Source organism: Podarcis melisellensis (assembly GCF_964234715.1).
Source record: "Podarcis melisellensis genome assembly, chromosome: 1".
NCBI classification, from domain to species: Eukaryota; Metazoa; Chordata; class Lepidosauria; order Squamata; family Lacertidae; genus Podarcis; species Podarcis melisellensis.
This window is the reverse complement of record NC_138528.1, coordinates 127,683,771-127,698,413: the sequence shown is the minus strand read 5'-3', so window position 1 is coordinate 127,698,413 and position 14,643 is coordinate 127,683,771. Positions and strand designations below refer to the sequence as shown.

The following is a 14,643-nucleotide window of genomic DNA, read 5'->3' as shown; positions in this document are numbered from 1 at the left end:
GGAGGAGACTCTTGAGAGTCCCATGGACTGCAAGAAGATCAAACCTCTCCATACTGAAGGAAATCAACCCTGAGTGCTCACTGGAAGGACAGATTGTGAAGCTGAGGCTCCAGTACTTTGGCCACCTCATGAGAAGAGAAGACTCCCTGGAGAAGCCCCTGATGTTGGGAAAGATGGAGGGCACAAGGAGAAGGGGACGACAGAGGACGACATGGTTGGATAGTGTTTTCGAGGTTACCAGCATGAGTTTGACCAAACTGCGGGAGGCAGTGGAGGACAGAGGTGCCTGGCATTCTCTGGTCCATGGGGTCACGAAGAGTCGGACACGACTAAACGACTAAACAACAACAACAACAACAATCAGATTTAAGACTTTTTTTTACATATTGCAGCTTGTTTCTGTAAAACCTCAAAACGCTTTTGCGTACAAAAGCGATCTTTTAATTGTTTCGCCTTATGTATCAAATCGTGTGAGCTGTTTTCATCGCTCGTGTCTTTTTAAATGCAAAATTATTTTGAGTTACCTTACTGGGAGCAATTGCCGAAAAGACTTAAATCGTAGAATTGCAATCCCTGCTTAAAAACCACCCACAATTGAACAACTCCTACCGTCAGAAAGTTGTTCCTGGTGTTCAGTATGCACCTCGTTCCTCGTAACTCGGCCAACCTAAATAAATACATAAACCCCATTTTAAAATAAATACATAAACCCTGTTTTAAAAACAGCGGTACCTTGGTTCTCAGACTTAATCCATTCTGGAAGTCCGTTCCAAAAATCCAATTTAAATCAAAAACGATAACATTGCAGCATACGTATCTGTGTTTGTTAAAAGCATTAAAAAACAACAACAACTTAGGCTGAGTTTTAGCACACATGAGAAACTTAAAACAAATCCTTATAGGCCTTTGGACTTTAACTTAAATAGAAAACTACGTTTAGAAAGATTTTTCCTCCAAAAGCATTTAAAAAATAATAATAATCTGATTTAAATAAAATAATAATAATGGATTTTTATGCATACCCTGGATAAAACCCACAAAACCCTGATATTCAGAGTCTTAAGTTTCACTCGGAACCCACACAAACCACACTTTGGGTTCTCCGGCTTTCCGCCCACTTAATCAACTCGAAAGTGGATTGATCTTCCGATGGGAAAATAAAATAAAATTAACGGCCCTGGGAAAGGCAGCTCTTTTTCCCGCTCCAGTCACTGGGTTTTTGACTCAGGATGGGCTGAGAGGGTTGTGCGTTAATGGGCCTCTCTCATTTTTGTGTGTGTGTCTCGGCTAAGATTTGGAACGACTTCATGAACCGCTCCGGCGAGGAACAAGAGCGAGTCCTCTTGTACCTGGAGGAGGCGGCGGCGAAGAAGCAGAAGAGCAAACTGGCCGAAAAAGCAGATGTCAAGTGGAAAGGTATGGAGGGTTTGGCCTGGACTGCCTTGCAGGGATGTTTTGCATTTCCGGGGCAAAAAAAACCCTTCCTTCTCTCTCTCTCTCTTCCTTCCTTCCTTCCTTCCTTCCTTCCTTCCTTCCTTCCTTCCTTCCTTCCTTCCTTCCTTCCTTCCTTCCTTCCTTCCTTCCTTCTCTCTCTCTTTTTCTCTCTCCCTTCCTTCCTTCCTTCTCTCTCTCTTTTTCTCTCCTCCTTCCTTCCTTCCTTCCTTCCTTCCTTCCTTCCTTCCTTCCTTCCTTCCTTCCTTCTCTCTCTCTTTTTCTCTCTCCCTTCCTTCCTTCCTTCCTTCCTTCCTTCCTTCCTTCCTTCCTTCCTTCCTTCCTTCCTTCTCTCTTTTTTCTCTGTCTTCCTTCCTTCCCTCCCTCTCTCTCTCTCTCTCTCTCTCTCTCTCTCTCTCCTCCCTCTCCCTTCCTTCTCTCTCAGTTTGTCCTTCCTTCCTTCCTTCCTTCCTTCCTTCCTTCCTTCCTTCCTTCCTTCCTTCCTTCCTTCCTTCCTTCCTTCCTTCCTTCCCTCTCTCTCTCTCTCTCTCTTTCTCTCTCTCTCCTTCCTTCCTTCCTTCCTTCCTTCCTTCCTTCCTTCCTTCCTTCCTTCCTTCCTTCCTTCCTTCCTTCTCTCTCCTCTCAGTTTCTTTTTCCTTCCTTCCTTCTCTCTCCCTCTCTCTCCCTCTCTCCCTCCCTTCCTTCCTTCCTTCTCTCTCTCTTTCTCTCTCTCTCCTTCCTTCTCTCTCAGTTTCTTTTTCCTTCCTTCCTTCCTTCCTTCCTTCCTTCCTTCCTTCCTTCCTTCCAGTCAAGTGGGAATCTGTCTTCCCAACTCAAGTTTCCAGAACATCTTTGCTCTTGAAGGGAGTTAGAGAGATTTCTGCTTTCAGCCGAACCTCCATATGCAAGAGCAGTCTACCCTCGAACGCTCCTTGTTCAGGAGCAACGTTCCCTGTTCTGGGAGGAGGCTCCCTACCCTTCCTGGCAGTGCCAAATTTACGTATGAGCTAAACAGGGTAGAAGCTCCTGGCCCCTGTTCTTCCCCTTAGAACCGCCAAAGTGCAGAGGTGGAAGGGACACCACAGGGTCATCAATCCCAACCCCGTGCGATGCAGAAACCTCACAACCTGTTTTCCTCCTCTTTCCGTTGCAGAACACGCCACTTACACTCCGCAGGAGTGTTTCCAGCGCATCAGCCGGCGCCTGAGGACCACGCTGAAGCGGAGCCGTATCCCCATGGTAGGTTTCGAACGCAGGGCCGAAGAAGAAACCAGCGCCTGGGAACCTTTGCTGTGGCAGCTTTGCCTGGGCGCGGGGTACAAATAATAAAATTGCTTTGTTGTTATTTGCTGCTGCTTCTATTTTTCGCCCAGGGGACCCTGGAGTGCTTCAAAGATGAGCTGTTGGCCTTTTTCTCAACCAGCCCCCGTTCCGTCTACACGGATGGGAATTGTAGTACAGAAGGCGATGCACAATGTGACTTTTTGGGGGTTTTCCGTGCTGATAAAGCCAACGGCTGTTGGGAAATGGAAACCGGACATTATTTTATTGTTGTTAGCTGCCCTGAGCCCGGCTTCGGCTGGGGAGACGGGATATAAATAAAATTTATTATTATTATTATTATTATTATTATTATTATTATTATTATTATTAATTTCCTGGCTTTCAATTGGAACTTAGCCTGATCTCTTATTCCCCTTCCTTCCCTTTTTATGAAGATTCCCTGCTCTGGGATCCCACAGCTAATTCTCCCCTGGTCTCCTCGCTGGCCCAAATGGGACTAATTTAGCCAGCCAGCTATTGTTTATTGAATGGGTTTTCCCCCTAAATTGATTTTTGAATTCTGAATTTATTGTTATTCACGCTTTATGCTGTATTTTATGCTGTTTTTTTGTTGTATCACAATTAAGTGTTTTAAATTCGTTGCGAGCCTGGTTTTCTGAACCGGGAAGGGCAGGATATAAATAAAAAAATATTATTATTATTATTACATAGGATGGAGAGTAGGAAGTTAATTTTCTGGAGGGGGGGAAAGTTGCCCAACGCAAGACGATAAGAAAGAGAAATCAATATAGAAATAAGTAATGGTTTAAAACAGGCAGGGGGGGTGATGCTGCAAATTATTTCGTTCCGCGAAGGTATATATAAGGTATATATAATATCGTTTTATAAACGTACGGGCAAATCGACGTAACGGGAATTGAACGTAAGGGAAGAATTGGGAACCTAAGGAAAGAAGGACACTGACAAACTGGAACGTGTCCAGAGGAGGGCAACCAAAATGGTCAAAGGCCTGGAAACGATGCCTTATGAGGAACGGCTAAGGAGCTGGGCATGTTTAGCCTGGAGAAGAGGAGGTTAAGGGGTGATACGATAGCCATGTTCAAATATATAAAAGGATGTCACATAGAGGAGGGAGAAAGGTTGTTTTCTGCTGCTCCAGAGAAGCGGACACAGAGCAATGGATCCAAACTACAAGAAAGAAGATTCCACCTAAACATTAGGAAGAACTTCCTGACAGTAAGAGCTGTTCGACAGTGGAATTTGCTGCCAAGGAGTGTGGTGGAGTCTCCTTCTTTGGAGGTCTTGAAGCAGAGGCTTGACAACCATATGTCAGGAGTGCTCTGATGGTGTTTCCTGCTTGGCAGGGGGTTGGACTAGATGGACCTTGTGGTCTCTTCCAACTCTTCTATGATTCTAAATGTGAAACAGAATTGTGAATTGAACGTAAGGGAAGAATTGGGAACCTAAGGAAAGAATTGGGAACCAGAATTCTGAATTGGAACATAAGGAAAATATTGGGAACCTAAGGAAAGAATTGGGAACCTAAGGGAAGAATGGGGAACCAGAATTGTGAATTGAACATAAGGAAATAACTTGCAGAAAGTTATAAAAACGTGTTTTTCGATCTCTTTTCTTGCAGCTTCGAATGGCTTCTCCTTCACGCCGTCTGCCAATACATGGACCTCGCTTCTGCCAGTAAGGGCTCCTTTCTGATATTATTTCGTATTTATTTTGGGAGGAAACTTGCTTGCCCGTGTTGAACGGGGCTATCTCTCCCTTGCAGGAAGGGCGAGGCCCTTCTGATCTGCCTTTGCCTTCCCTTCCGGCCCCCATGGCTGGATGATAAGTAGAAAATAACTTTTTTTACTATTTAAAAAATTGCAATTGCAAAGCCCTTCTGCCCCCGCCCGGCTCCCCCCAAAAAATATCTCCTAAGGTTTTCATTCTACAGTGGTCCCTTGGTTCTCAAACTTAATCCGTTCCGGAAGTCCATTCCGAAACCAAAGCGTTCCAAAACCAAGGCAGCGCTTTCCCGTAGAAATGAATGCAAAACAGATTAATCCGTTCCAGACTTGTAAAAACAACCCCTAAAACATGAATTTTGCCATCTAACGAGACCATTGATCCACAAAACGAAAGCAAGAATCAATGTGCTGTACTATAAAATAAATAAGGCAGTATTGTAGATGATAAAAATTAAAATTAATGTTTTTTCTCACCTGCACTGATCATAGTCATTGTTTGGATGAGGGGCTTTTATCCATTTCCGCAGTCACACAATCAATCGGTAGCTGAACTGGGTTCCGCACAGTCACAAAAACAAATGAACCTGGAAAAGCCTCAGAAACAGAAACGCAAAATAAATAGCAAAAACAAAAGCGCCAAACATAACCAGTTCTGGAAGTCCTTTTAACTTCCGAAATGTTCAGAAACCAAGGCACGGCTTCTGATTGGCGCAGGCGCCCCGGAAACAATAGCCGACAGCCGCGTCAGACGTTTGGCTTCTGAAAAACGTTTGAAAACCAGAACACTCACTTCTGGGTTTGCGGCGTTTGGGAACCAAGGTCCCACTGTATTTCCTTGTGGATAAGAACACCTCGTTCTTCTGTTTTTCAAGGTGTTTAAATAAACCAAAATTATTATCATCATCATTATTATTACCAAACAAGCAGACAAAAAATTCCTTCCAGTAGCACCTTAGAGACCAACTAAGTTTGTTATTGGTATTTTTATTATTATTATTATATCATCTGTCTTAGGTCCTGACTACGAAGGAAAACGACAGATGAAAGTGAGCAACAAACACACCATCTTCCTGCCTCCCGATCCGCTTCTTTCGACTTACCTGGAGCAAATGAGCTGATGGCGGTTCCGGGTCGTCTTCCGGGTGTCCGTCCCACCCCACCCCCTTTGAAATTTCTGCTTCCGTTGGCTTTTTAAAAAAGTATTTAAAGGCAAATGAGTTTTGGCAGAAAGGGACTCGGCTAGGGATGTTGTCTGTGGTTGCCTAGCAACCGCCTCCCATCTCGGGTACCCAAAATACGCAGGCCAGACGATGCTTTTCTTACCGGCCCCTCCCTCAGAGTAGGAGCCCCCTGGCCCATTTTGGAGGCCCCGATTCTGCCTGGGAAGTCCTGGATGTGGGGAGCCCCCCCACCATCCATGCTGAGCTTCGTTAACGGCGAACCCCAAAAACGGGAACCCCCTCGAAACTGGTGCAAAAGTTTTGCAGTCGGTTTTTGTGGGTTTTTTATGCAGAGAACCCCCCTTTTTGCCGCGCCCCACAAACAGACATAGACCCTCGAACCAGGGAAGGGGGTGTCACGGGGTTGCCCCAAAACCCAATGTCATCCGATTCGCTCCCAATCGTAGGCGGGCAAACATTTTGCAGCGAAAACGCCCCGCGTTTCGCAGTGCCCCCAAAATGGAGCCATAGATCTTTCAACTCATTGGGGTTTTAGGGGGGTGACCCCCGGGTTTGAGGGTCTATCTATTGCTCTGTTTTTTGGGGGTGCCGCAAAACGCGGGCTGTTTCTTCTCCGCGAAAAAAGGACCGCAAAACTTTGGCACCAGTTTTGAGGGGGGTTGCTGTATTTTGGTGTTCGCAGTTAACGAAGCTGATGGGAGGGGGAGACCACAAAATTTGTGGGGGGCCTGGGTGAAAACCCATCCCTTTTTTAAGGCCGTGCACCCCAAAAATAGGGTTGCGTTGCGTCGTTCGACTCAGTTGTCCAGGCCGCTTGATTTTTAAAACAATCCTTTGATTTTTAAACGCCGCCCGTAATTTAGTCTGCAAGCAATTTATAAAAATGCGTATATTTTTAATCGGTCCCTCCTTCTTTGAAAAAAAACAGGATTTATAAATGGCTCAGTGCGAGTGGGCTACAACTCCCTGCAAATCAAAGTATCGCATCTCAGATTTGGAGCATTTGAAAAGGGGCGATTTCTTCAACCCTATTTGACACAGTCGTTTTTTTATTTTGTGTTTTTGCAATACGAAAAAAGGGAAATCCTTCGCTTTTTGCTTTTTCGGGAAAAAGCTTTCCTCCCTGGTTTTTGGAAAGCAAATGTTAGAGAGCTGGTGTTATAATGGCTGGCTTCAGCTTAGGCTCGGCTCGATTTTAAAGCAGCAAAATTTGGGTTTTTTCCACAAGCGCCTTGAATTCTGAATAAATTTTTGGGGGGTGCGCAAGACCCTTTTTTCAAGTTCGGCAGAGGATCGGTTCCGCCTCACGGGGTGGTCGTGCCAGGAAACAGCCGCCAATCTGATCTGGCTACTGGGCAGAGGTAGACTGCTCTTGAGACTGGAGGTTCTCTCTCTTTGTTTCAATGGGCTTCGTTTGTTCCTGTCTCGACGCTCTTTTATTATGGGATGGCGGGGGACTTGGAAATTGGGGTGCCTCCTGCAAAAGGAGGAAAAACTCTTCTAACTGGCCTTAACGGTGCTTCGATTCGTAATCCGAATTTCTCTGAATTTTGGGGGTAGGGTGGCATCCTGTCTGTAGCGAAACTACACCCCCCCCAAAAAAAACCACAGCAGCCATCCATTCTCAGCCGAACTGCCTCATTTTCTAAACGTATGAATGATAATTGCAGGTTCCCCCTTTTTTTTGCCAACCACCTCCCAAGTTGTCAGAAGCCAGCTTGCGTTTTGTAAAATGTAATATGGTGTATTTTTAAAGATAATAGGTGTGTGTCCGTGGCCAATGGATTCGGATTTTGTTTTCGGTTTCCCCCCAAATTGCTATCTACTGGTGAAATTGAGGCATCTAATCATAAGCCTGCATTTTTATCAAAGCTTATATATTTCAATCAAGGCTTGTATTTTAAAATGAGCTTAAAAAAAAGGATTTTCAAATGTTTCATGCCAGGCAGAAAGAACCTTGGCAATTCCTCCTAGACAAGGGGCCCCCTTGATTTATAGCAGGAAAAATAATTCTCAAAGTCGTAAAAGAGGAAATTACAGACTGAGAGCAAGGACACTGATCCTGCATGTTACAGAAGATAAAAAAGGCTGAGAAAACACAATTAGGAATGGGCAAATAGTAAAATGATACCATGGGCCTCTCATTAGAGCAGTGAAAAAGGCAACTGGCTGGAAGAATGAGAGCATTTTTGGGAAATCTTTTAAAGCTGTTTCTTTCTTAAACTGAGAGAGTTAAAGGGTAATAAATGCTGGGAAGAGCTAATGGGAGAAGTATCTAGCTGGCTGGGAAAGGAGGGGTGAAAGGAGGGGTGTAAACTAAAGAGGCTTCTTTTAAAGCTGTTTTTTACTGAGTTCCTTTTTACTTTACAAAGGTTTAATTCTTTTAAAAGGCTACCTATGATAATGTATGAAATATATTAGCTTAAATATATTGGCTTAAATGTAATTATGCAAAGGATTTAAGAAATGCTAGATTCTTAGAGTCATATTGCAATAGGAGACCAGAGGGGCAAATGAGCCCAGCCCCCTGCCAGACAGGAGACGCCATCGAGCACTCCTGATATATAGTTGTCAGGCATTTGTTTAGAAACCTTCAATGAAGGAGATCTTTCAATGTTGATGTGAACTCAAGATCCTTGACATCTGTTGAAGATAAAAATTTAAGATTAACCATTTGTTTTAGAAGGCAATAGGGCAAGGAGGGCAAGAGGTGAGCTGGTAATTAAGATTCCATGTAAGATATATTATTACTTATTTGTCATTTATAGATGTAACAATATATAGCTCTTTGTGTTCCATATAAGGACAGGAGGATATGGGTGTATCTATTGTGATTGGTTCTAGCAAACAACCAATAGGAATTTCAACCAGGCTGATTGGACAGAGGCAGCCACAGGAGGAGCAAAGGGGGCTGGATTAAGGGAATATAAGTGCTGGCCAGAATGGCAGGAGGCCAGGCCAGAGCTTGGTAACCATATACCAATGAGCCTCTCATTTATTTGTCTGACAAATAAATTATTATTTTAATTTCTCTATTGCTGCGTTGAATATTTCATTCCAGCTAAGCGTTAACCACAAGCAGAAGGTGCTACAAAATGACCCTGGCAAAATAATAATAATTATCCCATCTTCTTTGCCGCTGGTTCTTTCATTCGTTTGGTTTTCCCCCAAATTGCTCTCTCGTGCCATAAAGCGAGTTTTTTAAAATATTAAATTAAATTGAAACGTGCATCGCCGTCGGTTCCAAAGAAGTCTACGCAAGTTACTAAACCTCAAAAGGAATTTAGCCGAGCCTGTTCCTGGGGAACGGATTCATTTCCCTCTGTAGGGCAGGGCAGGGAAACCTGTGGTCTTTATGTTGTTAGAATCGTAGAATTATAGAGTTGGAAGCGACCCTGAGGGTCACCATTAATTGAATAGATTAATAAAATAAAAAATAATACAGGCAGGGGGGCGACAGGGAACCTCCTCCTGGGATATCAGGCCGGAGGGTCATCAGTAATTGAATAATTTAATAAAATAAAAATAATTCAGGCAGGGGGCGACAGGGAACCTCCTCCCAGGATATCAGCCCTGAGGGTCGTCATTAATTGAATAAATAAAATAATAAAATAATACACGCAGGGGGGCGACAGGGAACCTCCTCCCAGGATATCGGCCCCTAGGGTCATCATTAATTGAATAAATTAATAAAATAATAAAACAATACAGGCAGGATTACTTAGATCCTTTAAAAAGGGCAAACCTGGAGGAGGCTTCCCTCTGTACCTCTGTCTGATACACTGGTCTGCCCTTCACATGCTAGTTTGAATTCCTATCTGTACAGGGGGTCGATTTCTAACCTTGGGGAGCCTAGCTTTCAGCCACTGGCGATCAATAAAGATATGAGCCAAGATTCCTGCATTGCACGGGGTTGGCCTGGATGACCTTTGAGGGGCCCTTCCAACTAGGAATCATCGGGAAATAGAGGGTCTTATAAATCAGTTAAATTATTGTCTCCCCCCCCCCCCCCGGCTACTGATCACATGTGGATTTTTATTTTGATCGTTGCATGCTCAGAAAAATATACCAAAGTTGAGTTTTTGTTTATGTGTGTGTGTGGTTTTATGATTACCCGCAATGTCCCTTTGTGAATGTTCTTATTGAGAGTTGTTGCATTAATTGTGATTTTTCAGACTTTTCCCCACAATTTCTGGGTGTGTTTTTTTTGGAAAGTGTCTCTTCTTCCTCTCGTGTTGCCACGAGGGTGTCAGAACAGTGGGATTTTGCAGAGGGCAGCCAAATTAACTTGGCCCTAAGTCAGAGGAAACACATTTCCCCCTGAAATATACTTAGGGGGGTTGTTTGCAAGTTTGCAAGCTCCCCCTATTTGGGGGAAAACTCCCTTCCTGCAAAAATCGAATCTGCCAAGGAAACCACTGCCCAACCTTTCTAATTTTCCACTTGCGAGAAGACTTGGGGGGGGGGCATTTGAACACAAAACACGCCCCCCAATACACACTTTCCTTGCGCTACAACAGCGCAGAGACCTTCCTTCTGCCAAATGTACAAACCAACTTTGCATTTTCCGGAAGAATAAAACGTCATTCCTTGTAATGAGTTTTTCGTGTAAATAATAATTAAAAAATCATGCTTTTAAGAGCGGTGTTGCAGTATTCTTTTTCTTAAATGCAGAAAGGGGACTTGTTGGGAAGCTGTATTTCCAAACCGCAGACAGAAATCCAACAGGTGAGGTGGTGGATTTCTGCATTTTCGTCACTGATTTTCAGGAGCTTGGGAACAGTGAGAGTTGGGAGGCAGAAAGAGTGAGTGTAGCTTTTCCAGGAGGAGGAGGTGAAATCAAACTTGGTTTACCGGCCCTCCGGAAGTTGGGAACAAAGGCGTGCGGCCCTTGCGCTGCGAAGGACCCACTCAGCCATCAACGATGCCTCCCAGTTTGCAGATGACACCAAACTGGGATGGGGAACAAATGCCGCAGAAGGCAGAAATGGGATTTGAGATGACCTTAACAGATTGGAGAATTGGGCCCGTGCTCATTTAAAGTTGGAGCGTAATAATTATTTCACTATGAATATACTTCTTCTTAATTGTATTTCACTGTGGGTTAAACCTCAGAGCCTAGGACTTGCCGATCAGAAGGTCGGGGGTTCGAATCACTGCAATGACAGGGTGAGCTCCCGTTGCTCGGTCCCTGCTCCTGCCAACCTAGCAGTTCGAAAGCACCTCAAAGTGCAAGTAGATAAGTAGGTCCCGCTCCGGCGGGAAGGTAAACGGTGTTTCCGTGCACTGCTCTGGTTCGCCAGAAGCGGATTAGTCCTGCTGGCCACATGATCCGGAAGCTGTACGCCGGCTCCCTCGGCCAATAAAGCGAGATGAGCGCCGAAACCCCAGAGTCGGCCACGACTGGACCTAATGGTCAGGGGTCCCTTTACCTATTAATATATTTCTTAATTGTATTTTGGTTGAGCAATGACTTAGATACACTGCATATTTTGTTATGGGCAAATGGCTTGAGATACCTATTAGGTCCCTCAATTACTATATTCAGATTGTTTATTTTCTTGACATCTGACGGGAGGGCGCCACCACCGAGAAGGCCCTCTGCCTGGTTCCCTGTAACCTCGATTCTCGCAGGGAGGGGACCGCCAGAAGGCCCTTGGGAGAGGGACCCCGGTGTCCGGGGTGGAGACGCTCTTTCAGGGATACTGGGCTGAGGCCGTTTAGGGCTTTCAAAGTCAGCCCCAACACTTTGAATTGTGCCCAGAAACGTCCTGGGAGCCAATGTAGGTCTTTCAAGACCGGTGTTATGTGGTCTCCACTCCCAATCCCCAGTCTAGCTGCCGCATTCTGGATTAGTTGCAGTTTCCGGGTCACCTTCCAAGGCAGCCCTACGGAGAGCTCATATTATAAAAGGTACCTTCTCTTCCTCTAACTTTTCCATCTCTTCTTCCTCGTTTTTCCATTTGCTGGATTCCTCAATGCAAAGGTGTGTGCGAGAAAGACTTTAGATACAGGAGTCAGCAGAGTTTTCAGCAGGGGGCCGGTCCACTGTCCCTCAGACCTTGTGGGGGGCCGGACTGTATTTTGTAAAAAAAGAAATGAATGAATTCCTATGTCCCACAAATAACCCAGAGATGCATTTTAAATAAAAGCACGCATTCTACTAGGGTAAAAACACCAGGCAGGCCCCACAAATAACCCAGAGATGCATTTTAAATAAAAGGATACATTGTACTCATGTAAAAACACGCTGATTCCCGGACCGTCCGCAGGCCGGATTGAGAAGGCGACTGGGCCGGATCCGGCCCCCGGGCCTTAGTTTGCCTACCCATACTTTAGGAATTGCCCAGGCGCTTAGCCAAAGACGGTCAGTAAGAGGCAATCTGCAACAGAAATTGGAGGGTGCACATTGTCTCAGCTACTCAGCTAAAGCACCCTTTCCACCCCCTGATTTAAAAGCAAGGAGAAGCCACAGCCTAAACGTTCCCGAGTTTTCACAAGGACATCGTCTTTGTGCAAATGTGGAGATTTAAAGGTTGGGGGGCGAGGAATGGAAAACAGAGATACGAACTAAAATTGGCACCTTTGGAGCACAGGTGCTAAGCTTTTTTTCCTGGCAGCGGCGAAATAAATTATCGAGTGTTTTCGTTTTCTGGGAACAAAGACCTTCACGCGATGATGCTCCAATTTCCAACCACTTTGGGAGCGAGCCAGGGAGTCAATTCTGGCTGTGTTTTGCCACTTAGCACTCTGCGTAAGTGCTGGTCTCGCATGCCCTCTCTTCCCTTCGGGTCAGTGTGCACCCGAGACAAAAGTTGAAGTGTTTTTCAAGCACCTGGAAGCAGCAAACACGCCTCCTTCTTCACGGTGTTTAGGCAGAAAGCTGCGTTGGCTGAGAATGATTCAGTGCTTTGTTATGTTTCTCCTCTGGCGACCCCTCATAGCCAAGTAAAATTGACTTCCATGAACACGTGTTTTAACAGAGAGTCCGTAAGGGACTGTGGAGGCCAATTCTGGACCCACACGTCCTTCCACAGTGGGGACATTGGTTTCTGGGCAGGAGTTGATCCCGGTGAGGGTTTGCCAAACGTGCCTTCCTCTTAGCACGTTTCTCCCTCTTGTCCTGAGTTCGAGTGTCTTCAAAGCCCACGACAACTTTGGGAAAGGCTGTTCTCCAACTGGTGCTGTTCTCCAACTGGAGCTCTCGCAGGCCAGTGTTCCCCAGTTGTCAGTGTTTATACTACATTTTTAAAGATTTGCCTTGAGACAGTCTTTGAACCTCTTTTGTTAACCACCAGCATTATGCTTTCCATTTTTAAGTTCGGAATAGAGGAGTTGCTTTGGAAGACGATAGTCAGGCATCCGCACAACATGACCAGTCCAACGAAGTTGATGTTGAAGAATCATCGCTACGACACTGGTGATCTTTGCTTCTTCTAGTACACTGGTATTAGTTCACCTGTCTACCCAAGTGATGAGTAAAAATTTTTGGAGACACCGTTGATGGAATCTTTCAAGGAGTTGGAGATGGAGTTTATAAGTGGCTCATGTTTCACAAGCGTACAGTAAGGTTGGTAGTGCAATAGCTTTGTAAATAAGCATTTTGGTTTCCCTGCGAATGTCCCAGTCCTCAAACACTCTGCACTTCAATCGGGAGAAAGCCAAACTCACAGAGCTCAGGCGATGCTGGATTTCGGCATCAATGTTGGCCCTTGTGGAAAGAATATTTCGTGAATATTTCCCTCTGTAAACACAGACAAGGCCAAGAGATGAGACAGAAAGGGGTAAAAGATTATTGGGAAATGATCCATTATAGCTTGAGATACCTATTAGGTCTATCAATGACCATATAGCATATATTCAACACAAAAAAGCGGCAATTTGTTGTGGACAAAGGACAGCTGGACATATAAAGGGCCCCATTACCTTCAGGAGCTTAGGGCCTCATCAAACCTAAATCCGGCCCTGGGCATAACTCTGATTTTAAACGCATTGTGCAGATGATGTTATTAGCTTCCTTTGCATTCAGCTACACATATCAAGGAAGGACTTTCGGAATCACATCCGTGCTAAATATTAAGAGCTGCTCAAAACCAAACAAATAGTTTAAATCTTCTTCTGTTTGAGTCCTCGGGTTTGCCCCTGTCTTGGCCTGACGCCGTTTCTTCCTGCGTTTTTCACAAATGTGCTTTCTGCTTCTATGGCAGCGAACTTGAATGAAACTTGACGTTCGCAGAGAGAGCTTTTCCCAGCTGGCTTCGAATCTAAACGCCAAAAGGGATTTGCCCGTTTACGTCGAAAATGGAGGATGTGCGGGGCTTTCGCGAGCCGCTGCTAAGTTGGACGGAAAGTCATTAATTGGCACATGGAATTTCAAGTGATATAAACAGAAAAGAATGTAAGTTGTTTTTGTACGCAACAACAGCAGCAAGAATATTATTGGCACAAAAAAATGGAAGCAAGAAGAATTACCGACGAAAGAAGAATGGAGGATGAAATTAATGGACTATGCAGAATTAACAGGAAGGATTCGAAATCTGCGGGACCAGAAATTCACAGAAGACTGGCGTAAATTTACAGATTATTTGATGATCAGACCACGTTTGTAGGTTTGCAAGAAGTTTTGTGAGGAGAATTATTGGAAGTATTGCAAAAATGGATATAGGGGAGGATGATTAGTTGTGATAATTAAAGGCACTATGAAGTTAAGAAATGCATAAGAAGTGATTAAAACGGTGGATCATCAGAGGTGCTGATGGAAGTCCAAAAAAAAAAAGATTGTATAGGTGGCGAAATTTTGTGGTTTGTACTGTAATTTATATGTTGAAATTAATAAAAAATTGTCTATAAATAAATAGAGTTTACTCTGGGGAAAAAAATTGGCATGTGGAATTTCCTGGATCTGGTGTGCTTTGTCTGCAAGCCGGAATTAAGAGCAAAATGAAATGTTTGTGTCTTCCATCTCTCTCTATCTGCACGTGGCATAATAATTTCATGCCTTC

General features: G+C 44.5%; 2 protein-coding genes across 2 annotated transcripts in view; both read left to right on the top strand.

The window, feature by feature from the left end:
• The window catches only part of LOC309376722 (uncharacterized protein), a 97,122-nt gene that overhangs the window by 2,451 nt on the left and 80,028 nt on the right, over positions 1-14,643 (top strand). The gene's annotated exons all lie outside the window — the stretch shown is intronic.
• On the top strand, positions 900-6,757 carry LOC309378953 (R3H domain-containing protein 4-like). Its single transcript, XM_081927632.1, has 4 exons — positions 900-1,416; positions 2,585-2,747; positions 4,355-4,410; positions 5,475-6,757. The coding sequence occupies exons 1-4, from the start codon at positions 1,254-1,256 to the stop codon at positions 5,576-5,578; spliced, it is 486 nt and encodes a 161-aa protein (XP_081783758.1). The 5' UTR covers positions 900-1,253; the 3' UTR covers positions 5,579-6,757.